The sequence below is a fragment of the Penicillium canariense genome (assembly GCF_028826845.1).
Source record: "Penicillium canariense strain IBT 26290 chromosome Unknown utg000003l_segment0_segment0, whole genome shotgun sequence".
NCBI lineage: Eukaryota > Fungi > Ascomycota > Eurotiomycetes > Eurotiales > Aspergillaceae > Penicillium > Penicillium canariense.
In genome coordinates this window covers 3,827,539-3,842,097 of record NW_026622730.1, presented here as the reverse complement: position 1 = coordinate 3,842,097, position 14,559 = coordinate 3,827,539, and the positions used below count along the sequence as shown (strand labels likewise).

Below are 14,559 nucleotides of genomic sequence, written 5' to 3'. Positions count from 1 at the left end.
CCAGAAACGACTATATTCCTTCGAAAACAGGTGTCACCGCCTACACTTTGATTGATTCCCCAACCTTCATGCCAAGGGACGCTAGCTAGAAGTTGCTTTTAAAATTACATAACCAAGCCCCACAATTTCCTGGGCTGATATCATAAATCCGAGAGGATTCCATTACCAGCTTTCACCTCATAACCCTCGTAACAGAGGGCTATGATACCCACGGGCCATTGTATGCCGAATGGCATGTTGATTTTTTCACTCCAATGCGATGATTTGACCTTAAAATTCGCGAGAGGTAGGGTTATCCTGTACCTCATTTTTGGTGGGTTCTTCACCCTTTATATTGGTTTCTTGAAGGAGTGGGCTCCTCTCGAGACTCGCACTTCTCCTAAATGAATCTTCATTGGCATCATTGTCAACGTTACTAGCGGCTGGGATAGGGGCATAAGGATGCGAAACGCTATCCCGATTTGGATGCGCTTTTCCTGTTTGAATAGCGCCGTTGTCGGTCACACGATCAGCAGCGGAAAGAGCAAAGTCGCCAGAGTCAAAGTACGTTCGTTCCTTTCGGTTGTTAGCTAGAGCACGCGCTGTAGTAGGCTATATTCCAAGTACCTTGTGCTTTGGACCGATTAAGCCTCCACGTAGTAGCTTTCCGTACTTGCTGGAGAGACCTTTCTCAATTCTCGATAATGACTAAGAAAATGTGGTTAACTAGCGCTTTTCCGTCCAGGTAGGAATAGGAAGGCCCCACTTCAGGACCCTGTCCGTTGCCTCCCGATTGCATTCTGAGAGATCAGTCTTGGGTCATTAGAGGAATTTCCTGCATGCGGTGGCAACTGAATTCGAATTGGAATCGCTTTCATGCCCAGACCAGATTTGTATGACGTGATTATTTCGTCGCGTGATCTATTTGAGTTAGTCATCTAGGCTGGCCAGGTAAATGGGAGAGTATTAAAAACGTGTATAGTTGACGATACAGGGATATTAATATTCCGGATTCTTGTTCTACCGATTGGTAGATCTTGACATTAGGGTTCGAGAACCGATCTAAGAGCGGCTGTGGTGATACTAATCTCCGGGAAATACTTTGCTCCTCAGAGTTTCTCATCCACTCGTTTGAGCTAAACTCCGACCGCGGTCTGCGAATGTATACTCGCGCCAGGGTATAGTTCATATAGAAATTGCAATATTTGTTGGAATTTCTCGTGGTTAGGACACTGGCGGTCAGATCATAATTTGTGCACAATCTTGTTTTGATAACCAAGTACTCGTGGTTGAATTGAAAAATTGGCTACTTGGGTTTCGTGATCCGAGGAAGTTCCTTTCAAGAGATAATATATATTTGAAATATATGAAGGCTATGACCATATCTCGGCTCGGAACCTCTATGATGATGATGATACTCTATTAACCTGATGCAGCCTAACTAGTGTCGTATGGCTATGCAGGCGCTTCCTCTGGGTGGAAGATAGTCTAATATTATATAATCTAGTATGTCTATGTCCGTCATAAACGTGCGCAATTTTTCCCGCTTTACAACTAATCGGGGAAAGGCGGAACCTGTCATCATATTATTCGAACCCAGGCCCGGACATCCTAGCCAGCTTAGTTACCTCATTCCAAAGGTGCTCCTTGATGAGTTCCCGTCGGTGCTGTCTCGCTTCTTGTACCCCCATCGGCCAACTGTCCGTTTCCTGGAGAATCCCATCCACTAGTTCACGGGGCAATCCAGCCGAGGAGGCAAGGTCGCTACCCACCACTTGTGCCCACCAGTCATGCTGTTGCGGCGGAACATTGCGAGTGGAGCACACCCGGTAGTGCGGGTCGACCAGGTACAGCTTGATATACCGATAATGTCCCGGGCGAGTCGGATCGGCCAGCTGGAATGGTTCGAACCGGTGCTCCAGGACGCCGGGAAAGGTGACCAGTCGCCCCTGCGGGGTCGCGACGGAACCGATCTCCTGGTACGACCGAGTGCCGTGATAATCAATCGAAAGGTAAAGAGGGTCGCTGAATCCCAGAATATTTGCGAATGCCGCTAATTCTGTCCCGACCGTTTTACCACATCGGTAGGCTCGTAAATTGCGGATATTGCAGTCCCTCGTAGTATATCGTTCCTTAGCGTACTGGTAGTAGACTCCATGGAGGGTAGTGTACTGTCGGAATGAAATTTGGGGCGATGTGCTCGTTTAGTCGGCCGTCGAGCTGCCAAGCGTCGTTGGTGTAGGTGGGCTGTTGGGGGGTGAGTTCGATGTTCTCCATCTTTACGATGATTTGTAGGCCTTGCTTGCGGAATGTGTCTGGGAGCGAGATCGTGTAGGGGTTGTGCGGGGGGGTGGGGTGAGAGGCTCAAAAGGCGGCTTAATAGGGTCCTAGTCATTCCGGGTGACGGGCGATGTCCATAATGGCTTTGTCGTTGTGTCGATTGGTCTTCCACTCCTTGTACGAAAAAGCGGTTCCCGGTTCCGGATGTTTGAAGCGCAATAGACGCTCTAATTTCCGTGCAATATTCCACCACGGCTTGAGCTCGCCCTCCATCCAGTCGTCTAGGGCTGCGACGGGGGTATTTGAGCCGTGCTCTGGGAGTTCTAGATACTCCTTGGCTCGTTGCCAGAGGTCCGAGTCCGGCGGAGGCAACTCCTTGGCTTGGTTGTCTGCAATATCTCGTAGCCGCTAGCGGAGGTGATTTTGCGCCTCGCGGTGCTTTTTCCTACCCTCCCTCGTTTGGTCATCCTTGCTGCTGTGTAGCGCTTCTTGGAATTTGCGATATATTCTTTTCCTGGATTCGGTGGGTATTCTAAACGCGAGCGCCCATTCGGGAAGCTTATTCTCCTATTCGACCCCGTAGGTGATGATTCGTAGGGGAACCGGCCTAATTGCCCCTGATTCTATTGATTATCCTAACTACGCTATCCCTTTACCAGACAATCATTCCACGGCTTGATTGCTAGGGACACGAGTTTCTCGATGGCCTAGTATAACCCCTTATGGGCTGGATGTAAGTTATTAATGTACGAGGTAATATGCACCTCCGTCCCGGAGCCCTAGAGGAACTCTACCTCGTACGGAAGACATTGGTAGTTCGAGCTCTAGTAATAAAACTCGGACCTTGACCCTCTAGGATTATAGGCAGAAATCCCTATCGGGAAATCGCGATTGTCATCTATTTGCTTCTGCAAATCCTGGGCGTTTACCCGTCTGTCGAAATGTTTTGGTGCGACTATCGCATTGTTATAGGAGCCCAAGATGTTGCGTAGGTCTACTTTCCCTCCGTCGCTTAAGACCAGATTTTTCCCGTAAACCAAAGGGTATAATAACGGATCGACGAGGTGTAATATCTAGCTTGACCACCGCCGATCCAGATTCCCGTGCTCCTGCTCCTCCTCCTCGTCCTTGTGCTGCTGCTGCCGCTGCTAAAGAATAGAAAGAACCTCCCGCCTAAACGCCTCGCTGAGAGCGCTTAGGGTTGCCGTATCAGATTTACAACGTAGGAACCCGTATCCAACAACCGAATATGTGGATTTTTTTCGCGGAAATAGACCGCTTTATCCCGTAGCTCCTTTACACACCAAGCCCACGCCCTTTCGCCTATCAGGGGCGTCATGGCGAAGGCCTCTTTTCGCCAGTCGTCCGCGACAACCTGCTCGTTGAATATATCGAGATACCAGTTCGGCCGGTCGGTGAGTTGGTTCATAACAGCGACTATGGCCAACTCGTAGGCTGTCACTGCGGGGGCTTGTCGCTATTCCACCTTACTGTAGGCGAACCGCGCGTCGTATGGGAGCTCATAGTAGATGACTAACCTAATAAGGCCTATTTATGTAGAAGCCCTCTATAAAATAGTTGATAGGGCCTCTGTAGTTTCTTTCTTCTTTACCTTCGGTATCTCGTTAAATGCACCTGGTTTCTTCCAGTTAGCTCTTTTCCATCATCGTAACAATTAAATCTATAATCTTTCCCTTAAAAAATAATCTCTAGAAGATTAGTGATAAAATCTATAGAATATATACATATCCGCAAGTTCATAGTCAATATTCCTAAGCTTTTAGTCTCCGGGATCCATGCAGTGTTAGCGGGTGAACCTCAATACCAAATAGCACCAGCGTGGACATGCTATATACTCCCAAAGGCCTAATCAAGGTCTCGATCTGAAAACCAAATAGATCAGCAATCGTCAGGAATAAGAGAAAAGCAAGAGTTTAGATACCAATTACCCATTCTTTCCGTCATCTTCCCTTGCATGGCCAAATATAACTCCCTAAAATGTGACTCCCGCGCCAGCAACGTATCAGGGGCATCGAACTCGACCAACCGCCCATGCTGAAGGAACGCAACCCGATCAAACCACTCAATGTACCGCAGCCGATGAACCACGGCGATGACCGTCTGCGTCGAGCACTCTTCTTCAATGATCTCGAGCATGCGAGCTTCTGTCTCCCAATCTACACTACAATGTCCCGCAAATCACCAAAATTAGTCAGCGCTTCCACCAAACTAAATAAGGAGACATGCCAGGGTAGAGCAGACTCACCTGCTCGTCGCCTCGTCTAAAATAACCAGCGGACTTTTGGCGGTCAAGGCCCGGGCCAGAGCTAACAGTTGCTTCGAACCATGCGATAAATCAAGAGAGTCGATGACAGCATCCAGACCTCCCTTGGCAGAGGTAAAGTCCCATAACCCCACTTTCTGGAGGGCGGAGATAATCAAATCATCAGTCACGGTGGTGCCGGTGGGGTCAAAGTTAAAGCGAAGCGTCGAGCCAGGCACGAAGAACGGATCCTGTGGGATCACTGTGATCTGTGCACGCAGAGCCGTGGGCAGGATGGTCGACAGATCGGTCCCATCGATGGTGATGTGGCCGTGGTGGAGCTCCATCATCCGAAGTAGAGCCATAATGAGAGAGGTTTTGCCACTGCCGGACGGTCCGCAGACGGCCACTTTCTGACCGGGATTGATGTGCATGGAGACGCCGTCAAGGATGGGACGGTCATCAGGGCTTAACTCTGTCAGTATGGGGCAGGGTAAATATTTTGAGGCACAAAGCCATCCAAAAGTCTTACCTATGTCCCGCAATGACATTCTGAAATGTGATCTCCGCCTTTCTCAGCCAACCCTCCTCTATCAACCCCGGCTCCTCTTCGACTGTAACCTCTTCCACGAAGTTCTGCACCCTCGCTACCGCCCCAAGGGAGATCTCCATCTGCGTCCACGACTCAATTGCGGTGTTCAAGGTCGAACTGAACGAGATGATAAGGTTCAGCGCCACCCCGATGCTGCCTGCACTGAATCTGTCCTTGAGGGAGGTGACAATCGCCACAAGAGCGACCACAAAAAGCATCACCACCAGATCCAAGGCTAGTTTCAACCCTTGCCGGATGCAGTACAGCATATAGAAGGGCTTTTGCGTCACATTGAGCTTGGAGATACACTGCCGGTGGAAGTGCGGCTGCCAATGCAGGCTTTGAAGTACGCTCAGGCCGCGGACAGTTTCCTGAAAGTGGGAATACAGCGGCGCTTTGGCTTCAATGTCGAGGAGGCGCACTTGGCGTGAGGTGCGAAGGTATGCACGCTGAAGGGTCCAAAAAGCCAGTAGCATGAACGGGAGCCCGATGGTGATATATCTGCCGATGATGCAGAGAATCACAAGACCTACAATGCAGAGGCTGAGGGCTAGTTGGCTGGTGTCAGTATATAATGATCTTTCCTGAAGTATAGAACTCTTGCCTTCCACGAAGTTCAACGCGACGATTGGCAGCGAGAAATCTATAAGCTCCATGTCCTGGCTAAATCGGTTCAATAATGAACCTGTATCTGCTTGCTGGATATATCTGAAGGGAGCACTGTGAGGACTCAGTAAGTCGTTCTTGTACCAGATAGCAGGTTGCAGTGTACCTCGATACGGCTTGCAACAAGTCCGAATGGAGACCGAGGGAAGTATTGCCCACAATTTCGACGATAAGCAACCTGTTACAGACTCAGCGCTGATTGATTTATGCAGTAACACCATCACTGGTCGCCGACAGAAGCCATATCTTACCAACATCCAGCCCCCAGCGAGAAAACTGACGCCAGGGAAATAACTGTATATACACCAAGGTATTTGCCGAGATCAGAACCTGCATGACGCTTCTCTGCATCGGACCACCATTGCAGCCAGATTGCTAGAAAATTAGCTTCCTATAGTTTGGGAGACGAGGAAAGCGGCGGCGGAGGCTTACTAGAGAACTGGGTGACGAATCCGTAGGCAAGCAAACAAGCGGCGAAGAAGATCACTTGAAAAAACCCTGCTTTGCGGAAATAGTAGCTGTATATCGCCCAGCTCCCATCTCGTCGGGTGAGATCTTCTTTCTCATTCATGGATTCGACACTATCTAGGGTTTCTCGCAGTGAAGTGTGTTTTGTCTTCTTGTCAGCATTACCCTGCGGTTCGTCGTTGTCTGGTACGATCTCATCGTTATCATCTTGGTCAGGCTGGGTATACTGCGGATAATTGTCAATCAACTTTGAATAAGTGCATTGAAGGACCTTCCGACCATGCTCCAGGAGAATCACTTCATCCGCATAAGGTAGCACGTATCCTGGCTTCTCGTGTCAGCGAAAACGGCAGACGTAGGATAAGGTGGTATGCTGACGGTTATGTGTTGAGAGAACCAATGTTGCATTTGTCCTACGAAAGAGACCATTACGACCAAGCAGGCTCTCACCGATAATGCGAGTAGTACGAGAGTCAAGCCCACTGAAGGGGTCGTCGAGAACCAGGTTCGGCAGTCGTGAATATACTGCGCGCGCAAGAGCCTCATGGTGGAAGTGAAGTTAGCGTAAACTTCGGAGACTTGGGCACAGAGCAACTCACAACTCGCTGTTTCTGCCCTCCACTGAGAGCCATACCATCACTACCGGCCATGTACATACTTCCCCCAGGAAGCTTCTCCAAGTCATCCGTAAGAGCACAAGCCGAGATTGTCAGATCATACCATTTCTGATCCATAAGTGTTCCACCGGTGATATTGTCTTGAATAGAACTGTTCATAATCCATGGGGTCTGAGGACAGTAGGCTATCGCTGAGCAAGTTGGCTGCATTGCGCCATTTCTGACGTGAGTCTGGCCCATGATCGTCTCTAATAGAGCCGATTTGCCGCCTCCGACCGGGCCCATGATGATAATGAATTTGCTCGTGGGGATTGACAGTGTTAGATCGTGGATCACAATAGGGCTGTCGGAAGTCCAGGAAATGGACGCTTTTTGGAGATCCACCAAGGAATTGTGCATTACCGATGGCTCGGCTTGTTTGACAGCAGAGGATAGTTGTGTCAACTCGATAGGATTGTTTGTCGATTGTTTAGATGTGTTGGTCAAGAGATGAGGCAGACCACTTGCCCCGTCCCTTGAACAAAATGTCTGAATCCGGTCAAAGCAGCCTATCGACTGGCTAATTTGGGGGAGTGACTGAATGAATCCCATTAAGGGCGTGGTGAGGACCGAAATCACAGACAAAGTGGTAAATGCCTGTGTCGTAAGGAGTTGCATATCGTGCTTGGCTACTGCAATGATTGTGTAGACTAGGAACACTGCATATGGCGTAACATCTTGGGGGATAGTTGCTAAGAAATGATCGTAGCTGTCAGCGCGACAGTCTTCGAGCCTCTGGATGCAACCACTTACACAGCATGACCACCCCCACAATTAGCTTTCGAAACCTTTTGGAGACATTTAGCTCGACCTTCCGATGGTCGGTGATGATCGCACATAGGACATGCTCGAGGCCTAGCATTTTTACAGCTTTCATATGCCGCAGCATAGACGTTGTGACAGCTAGCCTCTCTTGGACATGTCCCACCCAGCTTTTCTGTGCCTCGGCACATTTGGCAGAAAGGGGGGTGGTTGCAAGAATACACCCCACCGCAATGATGGCAGGCATGATGCATGCTATATGAACCTGGATTTCCAGCAGCCAAATGGCCACGGCGACCGAGGCGAGGGAGGCCCATATCTCATGCAAAGTCCTCATACTCGTTACAATTCGTTCCGTGTCCGTTCCCATCAGTGTCACCGCTTCCCCCGGCTTGAGGTGTGTAGTCTTCCGAATGAGAGTCTGCTCGTGTATCATAGCGATCAGACCCGACCGTACGACGGTCGCCAGTCGACTGGCCTGGCGGTAGTAAATAGCCGAGGAGACAGCTAAGCCGGAATATACGATCGCGTACGCGCCCACGAGTGCTTGTCCATGTTTGTTGTTCTCCGCAGCAGTAGGTCGAGTGATGTAGTCGATGGTTGTCGCAAGCAGAAACGGCTGACAGAAGGTGAATCCAGCCAGCATGATTCGAGGGATTATGGCCCATAAAATATGCGCATAATAAGCTCGAAAGGTTGCTTTGATCAGTCTGTATTTGCCGCGAGAGCTTTTCCAGGTGCGATTCAGGCGCTCTTGCGCCATTTCCCCCAGCAATGTGGGGTCGATGTCGGGCAGATCATCCACTGAGATGACGTGACTGTAAGCGTTCCGGAACATGGGAAGAGTCCAGGTGAAGAGGTTGCGCCCCCAGAACCCATGCAGCTGCTCCACGGACAGATTCTTGTGAGTGGGTCTGATCATCTGGGTTTTCTGTGCAGATTCCAGGATAACGGCGAGGACGATGAGAATGTACATGACGGTGAACAGGATTCGAGGGATCAGGATGGACGGAATCAACCATAGCGTGCGTAACCGAGGTATGTAGAGAGCGGCCAAGGCTGAAAAATATAAGATCAGAATGTCCGATGGCTTGATGGATCTTTGATCCTCGAGAAATGATAGAATGATTGCTGCGAGAGTCGTAACCATATTAAGTGCTGCCGCGGCAGTCGAGAGCTTTGTTTGCAACGCGGATGTTCGAACTTGGTACGCCGTGAACACAACCTGCAACACAAAAAGAACAGACAATAGAATCTGAGAGTCTTGATCAGTTAACCAGTCAAGAAAGGGTCTCATTTCCGGTATATGGCACTTTCTCACCGATTTGTAGATTGCAAGTTGGAAGGATTTCGATTTCAACGATGAACACTTCAAAATCGCGAGTCGGGGAAGTAGCAGAAGTAAGAAAGCGATCGACGGTAAAATACTAAAGATGGCGTCCTCGAAGAGCAGGGTGAAATCGAAAGCACGACAACCAGAGTTCACGCGAATCTCAAAATGATTATCGCTTTTCACAGGACAACCGTGTGGGATCATCCTGATTGTTGGAAGGTTGCGTGGCAAGAGCCCTGAGAATGGAGCCCGGACGAAGGTGGGAGTCTCCGTCTCTCATGTCGTTCTCTCTCTCTTCCTCGGCGGCGGAGGCAGACTTTAAAAACATAGGGGCCTTGATGTGGTACACGTGACAGACGTGACCCCCTCATTATAAAGGAACAGGGGTGATTTTGGGTGCACCAATAAGATACATGACTAGTCTAAACCTGCTATACGGCCCCTAACTGGCAATTTGGATGGGCTCAAATACATGACTAATCTATGCGGGAGATAGTCTATGTTCCGACACATTACTAGTAGAGCGGCCCGTAGAATGATCTTAGAGAATCCAAGACTTTACGTCCAAGTCACACTTCAGGGCGGCTGACAACCATTCTGACCATAAGTCATTGTTAGTCTGGACCAGACCGATAACGAAACTGAGTGATGGCACTGCATGCCCGCTAATCGAGATCCTGTTGGTCCAATCGCATTGATGTAGGCCAGATCACATGAAATTGGAAGGGGTTTAGTTATGCTTAGATAAACTAACTAATTCGTAGTCAACCAACTAGTTAACTAGTTAACTAGTTAACATACAGCTGAGTAAGTACTTTACGTATGTTCAACATATGAAAAACAAACATTCCCCGGCCCCGTCTCTGTGGGATCGGTAATCCGATAGGACTTCTCTAATTTCCGTTGCTTTCTATGAAGCCTAGGAAAAGCACACACCGGAAAGGGGGAAATCTTTAGAAATGAATAAATAAACTCAAGACCAAAAGAAGAAGGAAGAGAAACAAAGGGTGAAAAAGAAGAAGAGCAAGAACAATTGGTGCACGAGGTGTAAACTTGGTACTATGGACGTTTTGTCAAAACAAGTCCTCATCATCTTTCCCCTCCCGCATAAATTCCGTTCCTCGGTCTTGGGGTAAAGGAATCGAGATGGCCAGAGACAGTACTATGCAGAGACACCCCAAGACCGACCCAACGCTCGGGACTCTACGCCAGAACAAAAAGTCGACGATCAAGGAGAGAACGGCCTGGGAATAAATCATGCAAGTTCCGCGATGAGACCTGGACCCCGACAAACCGGCTGCCATTGTAACATCCTGGTAGCGATAAGGGTATCAGCCACACTCCGGAAAGAGTCAAGTAATATTCCGGGGGTTGCGTACCATTAGGAGCCCAAGGATGCCTGTGGAGATGAGCAAGATCCATTGCGACGAAGCCAAGTGCCATACATTGGCCCATCTTATTAAACCCGAATCCGTCACGACGGAGATGATCCCGGCGAGTACCAAGGTCGTCACAGCAAAATAGTTGACGCTGGCCAATACATGAGCCCTGTCCCTGACGTATCGAAGGGATATGATGCCAGCCTGGGTTAAGTTGTTACTAATTCCGCGGCTGTCTTGGGTTCTCCCCTGGTGAGGTTCAACCTACCATCCCCCCTAATGCTCCCAAGATGGCAAATCCCAGTCCCAGACTTTGGGAAACAATGGCTGACGGCCTTTGTGCCAAGGCCTCTGGCGAGATAGATGCCAGTTCCGCTGGATGAGTGATAAGTACAACCCCGGTCAAGCATATGAGCCCGGCCGTAATCTCAACCCACGAGACTGAGCGTGAGGAAATTATTCCCATGGTCGCGCAGGCTCCCACCGGAGCCAGGAAGTTGAGCACCGTGGCTTCCGACAGGGGGAGATAGATCAAAGAGACTGTTAGACTTTGTCAGTATTCATACGTTCTCTTTCCTCTTTTTTTTTCTTTCTTTCTCGGGGAAGTTGTTCAAATACTTGCAGTAGAACCCAATGACCCCAAATGCTCCAGCTACTCCTCGCACCAGTAGCAAGGCCTGGAGAGAAGTCCTCTCCTCTCTCGCTATGTTCTGCTCAGAAGGCGGACGCGAAGACGAGACGACTCTCCACGCCCAATAGCACGCGATGGTCAGAATCGTTAGGGACATTCGAAGGCCGATGATCTGCAGAGGATGAACCGTGTAAATCCCTTCGGTCTGAAGGAATTTGGCCACCCCGTTCATGAAAACAGCAAGCAGCTGCGACAGAAGGACTAGCAGCCAGTCTTTGTTCTCTTCGTATTTCGCGTACAGGAGGGTGGTTGTCGCCTTCTTGCGGTCCATGGCTGGTTGGTGCGCATCCAAAAGGGCTCTGAATATGGAGTTTGGTAAGGGATTAGACATATAATAAACTGATTTCAGTCTCTTGATCGATGTACATACAGTACTGTAGACTTATGAATTCGCTAAGCTTGGTGGTCGAATGGACACAGTATCCTAGTCAGCAGAAGGCAGCCCTGAAGGCAATAGAGGGATCCTTAGCTTTGACAAGGGTTAAGGTCAGTCACAGGACAGTACAGGACGCAGTACAGTAGTTACCTGTCCTCTCGAGCCGGGACTGACCCGACAGGAGTGGCAAGTGGTTGATTATCTTGATAAGAGACTGCAAAAGTTGAGTTCTAAATCCAGTCTTCGAGGAGGGGGTGAAGCGCTAGATCAGAAATAGAATAGATCAAACTACGCCCACATCTCTTCCCCCTTATCTATATGTATGGGAGCTAGTGGAAGCATACTAACCAAATCGGGATAGGAAGATGTGCCGGGCTTCCTTTAGCAAATGGAGACCGTCGGTGCGCCGGAAACTCGGTCGATCCATTAGCGGCGCCCTGAAATAACATGCCAGCGCACCAACTTGGGACCGGGACGGGACGGGCTTCCCGGAAGCTTAATCCGTTGAGTTCGTGGCGCACAGGAAGCGATGTGGGGGCGCCGGAGTAGGAGGGCACGGCTAATGTTCGGTGCTATCAATGGGGTGGACTGTGCGCTGTAATGTATTGTAAATAAATGAATTGATGTGTATCGTATCGCTACGATATGTTATGCGCTGGTTGGTCTACTACTGCACTGGAAGCTGATTTCCTAGTCCTTCCCAGCACTTGCGAATCTTTCGCATTTCGTCCTTCCTTCCTCAGATATTTGATCCATATCACTCTAAGCACCTTAGAATTGGCCAGCACAATGCACAATCACGAAACCATCGAAGAACCACGACCTCTGTTGGCAGAGCAGCCAACAACGGACCAGGAGCCAGATCAAGATGGCAGTACTGCAGTCTATTGGCGTCCTGCCATCTTTTGCACGTTGATATATCTTCTCATGGGCATTGGCTACTTTGTAAGTGCCGCACCGCAACTGCGTCTGTTTGAGTCGATCATCTGCCAGCAGTACTATAAAGACTCCGACGCCTTTTCGGCAGGGAAAGGGAATGGCATCCCGGAACATCTCTGCAAGGATGGCCCCGTTCAGGCAGCTCTGGCGCAGTTGCTCGGATGGCAATCCTTTTTCGATAACATTCCTGGACTCTTCCTCGCCTTACCTTACGGCATTCTGGCCGACAGATACGGACGGCGGCTGGTCATGACCTTGAGTTTTGTTGGCCAATTCGCGGGCATGTCATGGGTAATGGTCGTTTGTAAGACCCCATTGTAGGGTGATGCTCTTGCACAAAAAAGAACCAAGTGATTTATTGACATCTTCCCGCACAGGCTGGCTAGGCTTGCCGATCCGAGCTATATGGTTGTCGTCGGCGTTTCTGATTATCGGGGGCGGAAGCAATGTAGCCGCCTCGGTGAGTATGATGATCATTACAGACTCCACCCCGGAGATCAAAAGGCAAGCTTTTCTTCCCTAAAAGGATATGAATCGCGAAAATAACGTATGAACGCATGATGGAAACACAGATCCCAGATATTTATGTATTTCAATGCGGCCGTGATTATAGCTGAAATCATCTCGCCGCCTATCGGCTCGTTCCTGATGCAGCGGAGCTTATGGGTTCCGCTACTGTTGAACTCCGCTTGCGGTGCTGTCTCCATCCTGCTCTCCTGGTACATGCCCGAGACTAATCCCCATGCTGCCGCGGGATACAAGAATGATTATACTGGAATCTCAACCTCGTCCGACGACGAGCAACTTCCGTGTTCCCCAGCAATCGAAGGAAATGGTAGCCTTGAGGGCCTGTTGGTTAGCCTGAAGGACAGCATGTATGCCATTATGACCCAAAAGAATGTCTTGCTCCTTGTGCTTTCCTTTCTGATTGCAACATTTGCGCGGGATTCCATGGCCTTTCTCCTGCAGTATGTCTCCAACCGCTATTCGTGGTCGATCGCAAAGGTCAGTCCGCTAGCATGTTTCTCAGTTGAAGGAAAAGGAAACCAGATATTGATGCAGTTTTTTTTTCGATATTAGACCAGCTGGCTTCTGTCGTTTCGTGCCGCAGCCCAGTTACTACAGTTCATGATAATTTTACCGTGGATTGATCGCAGAATGGGCAGGCGCTTTGAGGGACGGCCCCGGGAGAAAGACCTCTACCTTTCCCGGATCAGTATCGGGGCCATCACTATAGGATTTGCCATCATGGGTATTGCACCTGTAGTTGGTTTGTCAATGTTTGGTAATTTGGGTTCCCCAACCGTCCCACACAGAAGTTTCTGTGAGATTATACCTCGGCTAACGATAATGTCTTGTGCAATCAAAAGGAATCGTTATATATACGGCCGGGTCCGGGTTCAGTACGTTTGCCCGGAGTCTCATCAGCTCCCTTATGCCTCCAACCATGATGGGAGCACTGTACAGCACCCTTGCCATCATGGACACGATCGGGTCTCTCCTAGCCGGCCCACTGATGTCCTCGGCTTTTCGATGGGGTATGAACATGGGCGGCGCTTGGTTGGGGATGCCGTACCTGATCTCCGCGGGCTTATGTTCCTTGATGACAGGGATCATATTTTTGATCCGGGTGAGATAAGCGGGATCAATTCCATTGGGTAATGAGATAGGGCATCGAGCAGGTAGTTTGTATATAGATCGTAAATAGCGATGGCCCAAGGTGTTGCGCTCAGAACCAGCCATCGACTTGTGCGTTCTCTTTTTGCATGATGGAACCCTTCGAGCAGTTCCGAAAGTGCTTCCTCTTCAGTTCTCGGACACTCTGGGCTATCCTAAGATACCTTGCAAGCACTTTGTTATGAAATTCAGGATTTGCATCTCCATCTTGTCATCTTGTCATCTTGCCGATCTTTGTTCTCGAAGATAATGGGCGGTCGGCTATCCAGTAAATAATCAATCCTGCGACCCGCGCGAAGTAGTGCGGTTAGACGAAAACACGTGATCTCGTTTTAGGAAATTATGAAAAAAAAGTGCATCACTACAAACTATTACACAATTGTCGGGATCTACTTCAATCATATTTTAGGTTTTAGTATTGATAGAGATGTATTTGGTGTGAGGTCCTGTTCTTGGATGCAATTCCCGTGATAAGTAGGTAGAGATTTTGTTCTGCTG

General features: G+C 49.3%; 5 protein-coding genes across 5 annotated transcripts; 1 reads left to right on the top strand and 4 right to left on the bottom strand.

Annotated features, from left to right (window-relative positions):
- Positions 1 to 270: 270 nt before the first annotated feature.
- Positions 271 to 778, bottom strand: N7482_006252 (uncharacterized protein; the record flags this gene model as incomplete). Its single annotated transcript, XM_056688377.1, has 3 exons — positions 271 to 555; positions 607 to 687; positions 746 to 778. 3 exons carry the CDS (start codon positions 776 to 778, stop codon positions 271 to 273), a joined length of 399 nt encoding a protein of 132 aa, XP_056543932.1.
- Positions 779 to 1,565: 787 nt separating this feature from the next.
- On the bottom strand, positions 1,566 to 3,718 carry N7482_006251 (uncharacterized protein; the record flags this gene model as incomplete). The annotated part of the gene is made up of 5 exons (XM_056688376.1): positions 1,566 to 2,038; positions 2,133 to 2,342; positions 2,385 to 2,648; positions 2,709 to 2,826; positions 3,479 to 3,718. Coding segments are annotated over 5 exons (1,305 nt in total), but the record flags the coding sequence as incomplete, so codon positions are not given.
- Positions 3,719 to 4,158: 440 nt separating this feature from the next.
- N7482_006250 (ABC transporter integral membrane type 1) lies at positions 4,159 to 8,963 on the bottom strand (the record flags this gene model as incomplete). The annotated part of the gene is made up of 9 exons (XM_056688375.1): positions 4,159 to 4,441; positions 4,526 to 4,990; positions 5,055 to 5,834; positions 5,887 to 5,958; positions 6,032 to 6,155; positions 6,213 to 6,572; positions 6,597 to 6,773; positions 6,883 to 7,596; positions 7,658 to 8,963. 9 exons carry the CDS (start codon positions 8,961 to 8,963, stop codon positions 4,159 to 4,161), a joined length of 4,281 nt encoding a protein of 1,426 aa, XP_056543930.1.
- A 1,843-nt stretch (positions 8,964 to 10,806) lies between these two features.
- Positions 10,807 to 11,340, bottom strand: N7482_006249 (uncharacterized protein; the record flags this gene model as incomplete). Its single annotated transcript, XM_056688374.1, has 2 exons — positions 10,807 to 10,918; positions 10,997 to 11,340. 2 exons carry the CDS (start codon positions 11,338 to 11,340, stop codon positions 10,807 to 10,809), a joined length of 456 nt encoding a protein of 151 aa, XP_056543929.1.
- Positions 11,341 to 12,234: 894 nt separating this feature from the next.
- N7482_006248 (MFS general substrate transporter) lies at positions 12,235 to 13,729 on the top strand (the record flags this gene model as incomplete). The annotated part of the gene is made up of 5 exons (XM_056688373.1): positions 12,235 to 12,688; positions 12,762 to 12,844; positions 12,964 to 13,389; positions 13,465 to 13,654; positions 13,701 to 13,729. 5 exons carry the CDS (start codon positions 12,235 to 12,237, stop codon positions 13,727 to 13,729), a joined length of 1,182 nt encoding a protein of 393 aa, XP_056543928.1.
- Between the last annotated feature and the right edge of the window lie 830 nt (positions 13,730 to 14,559).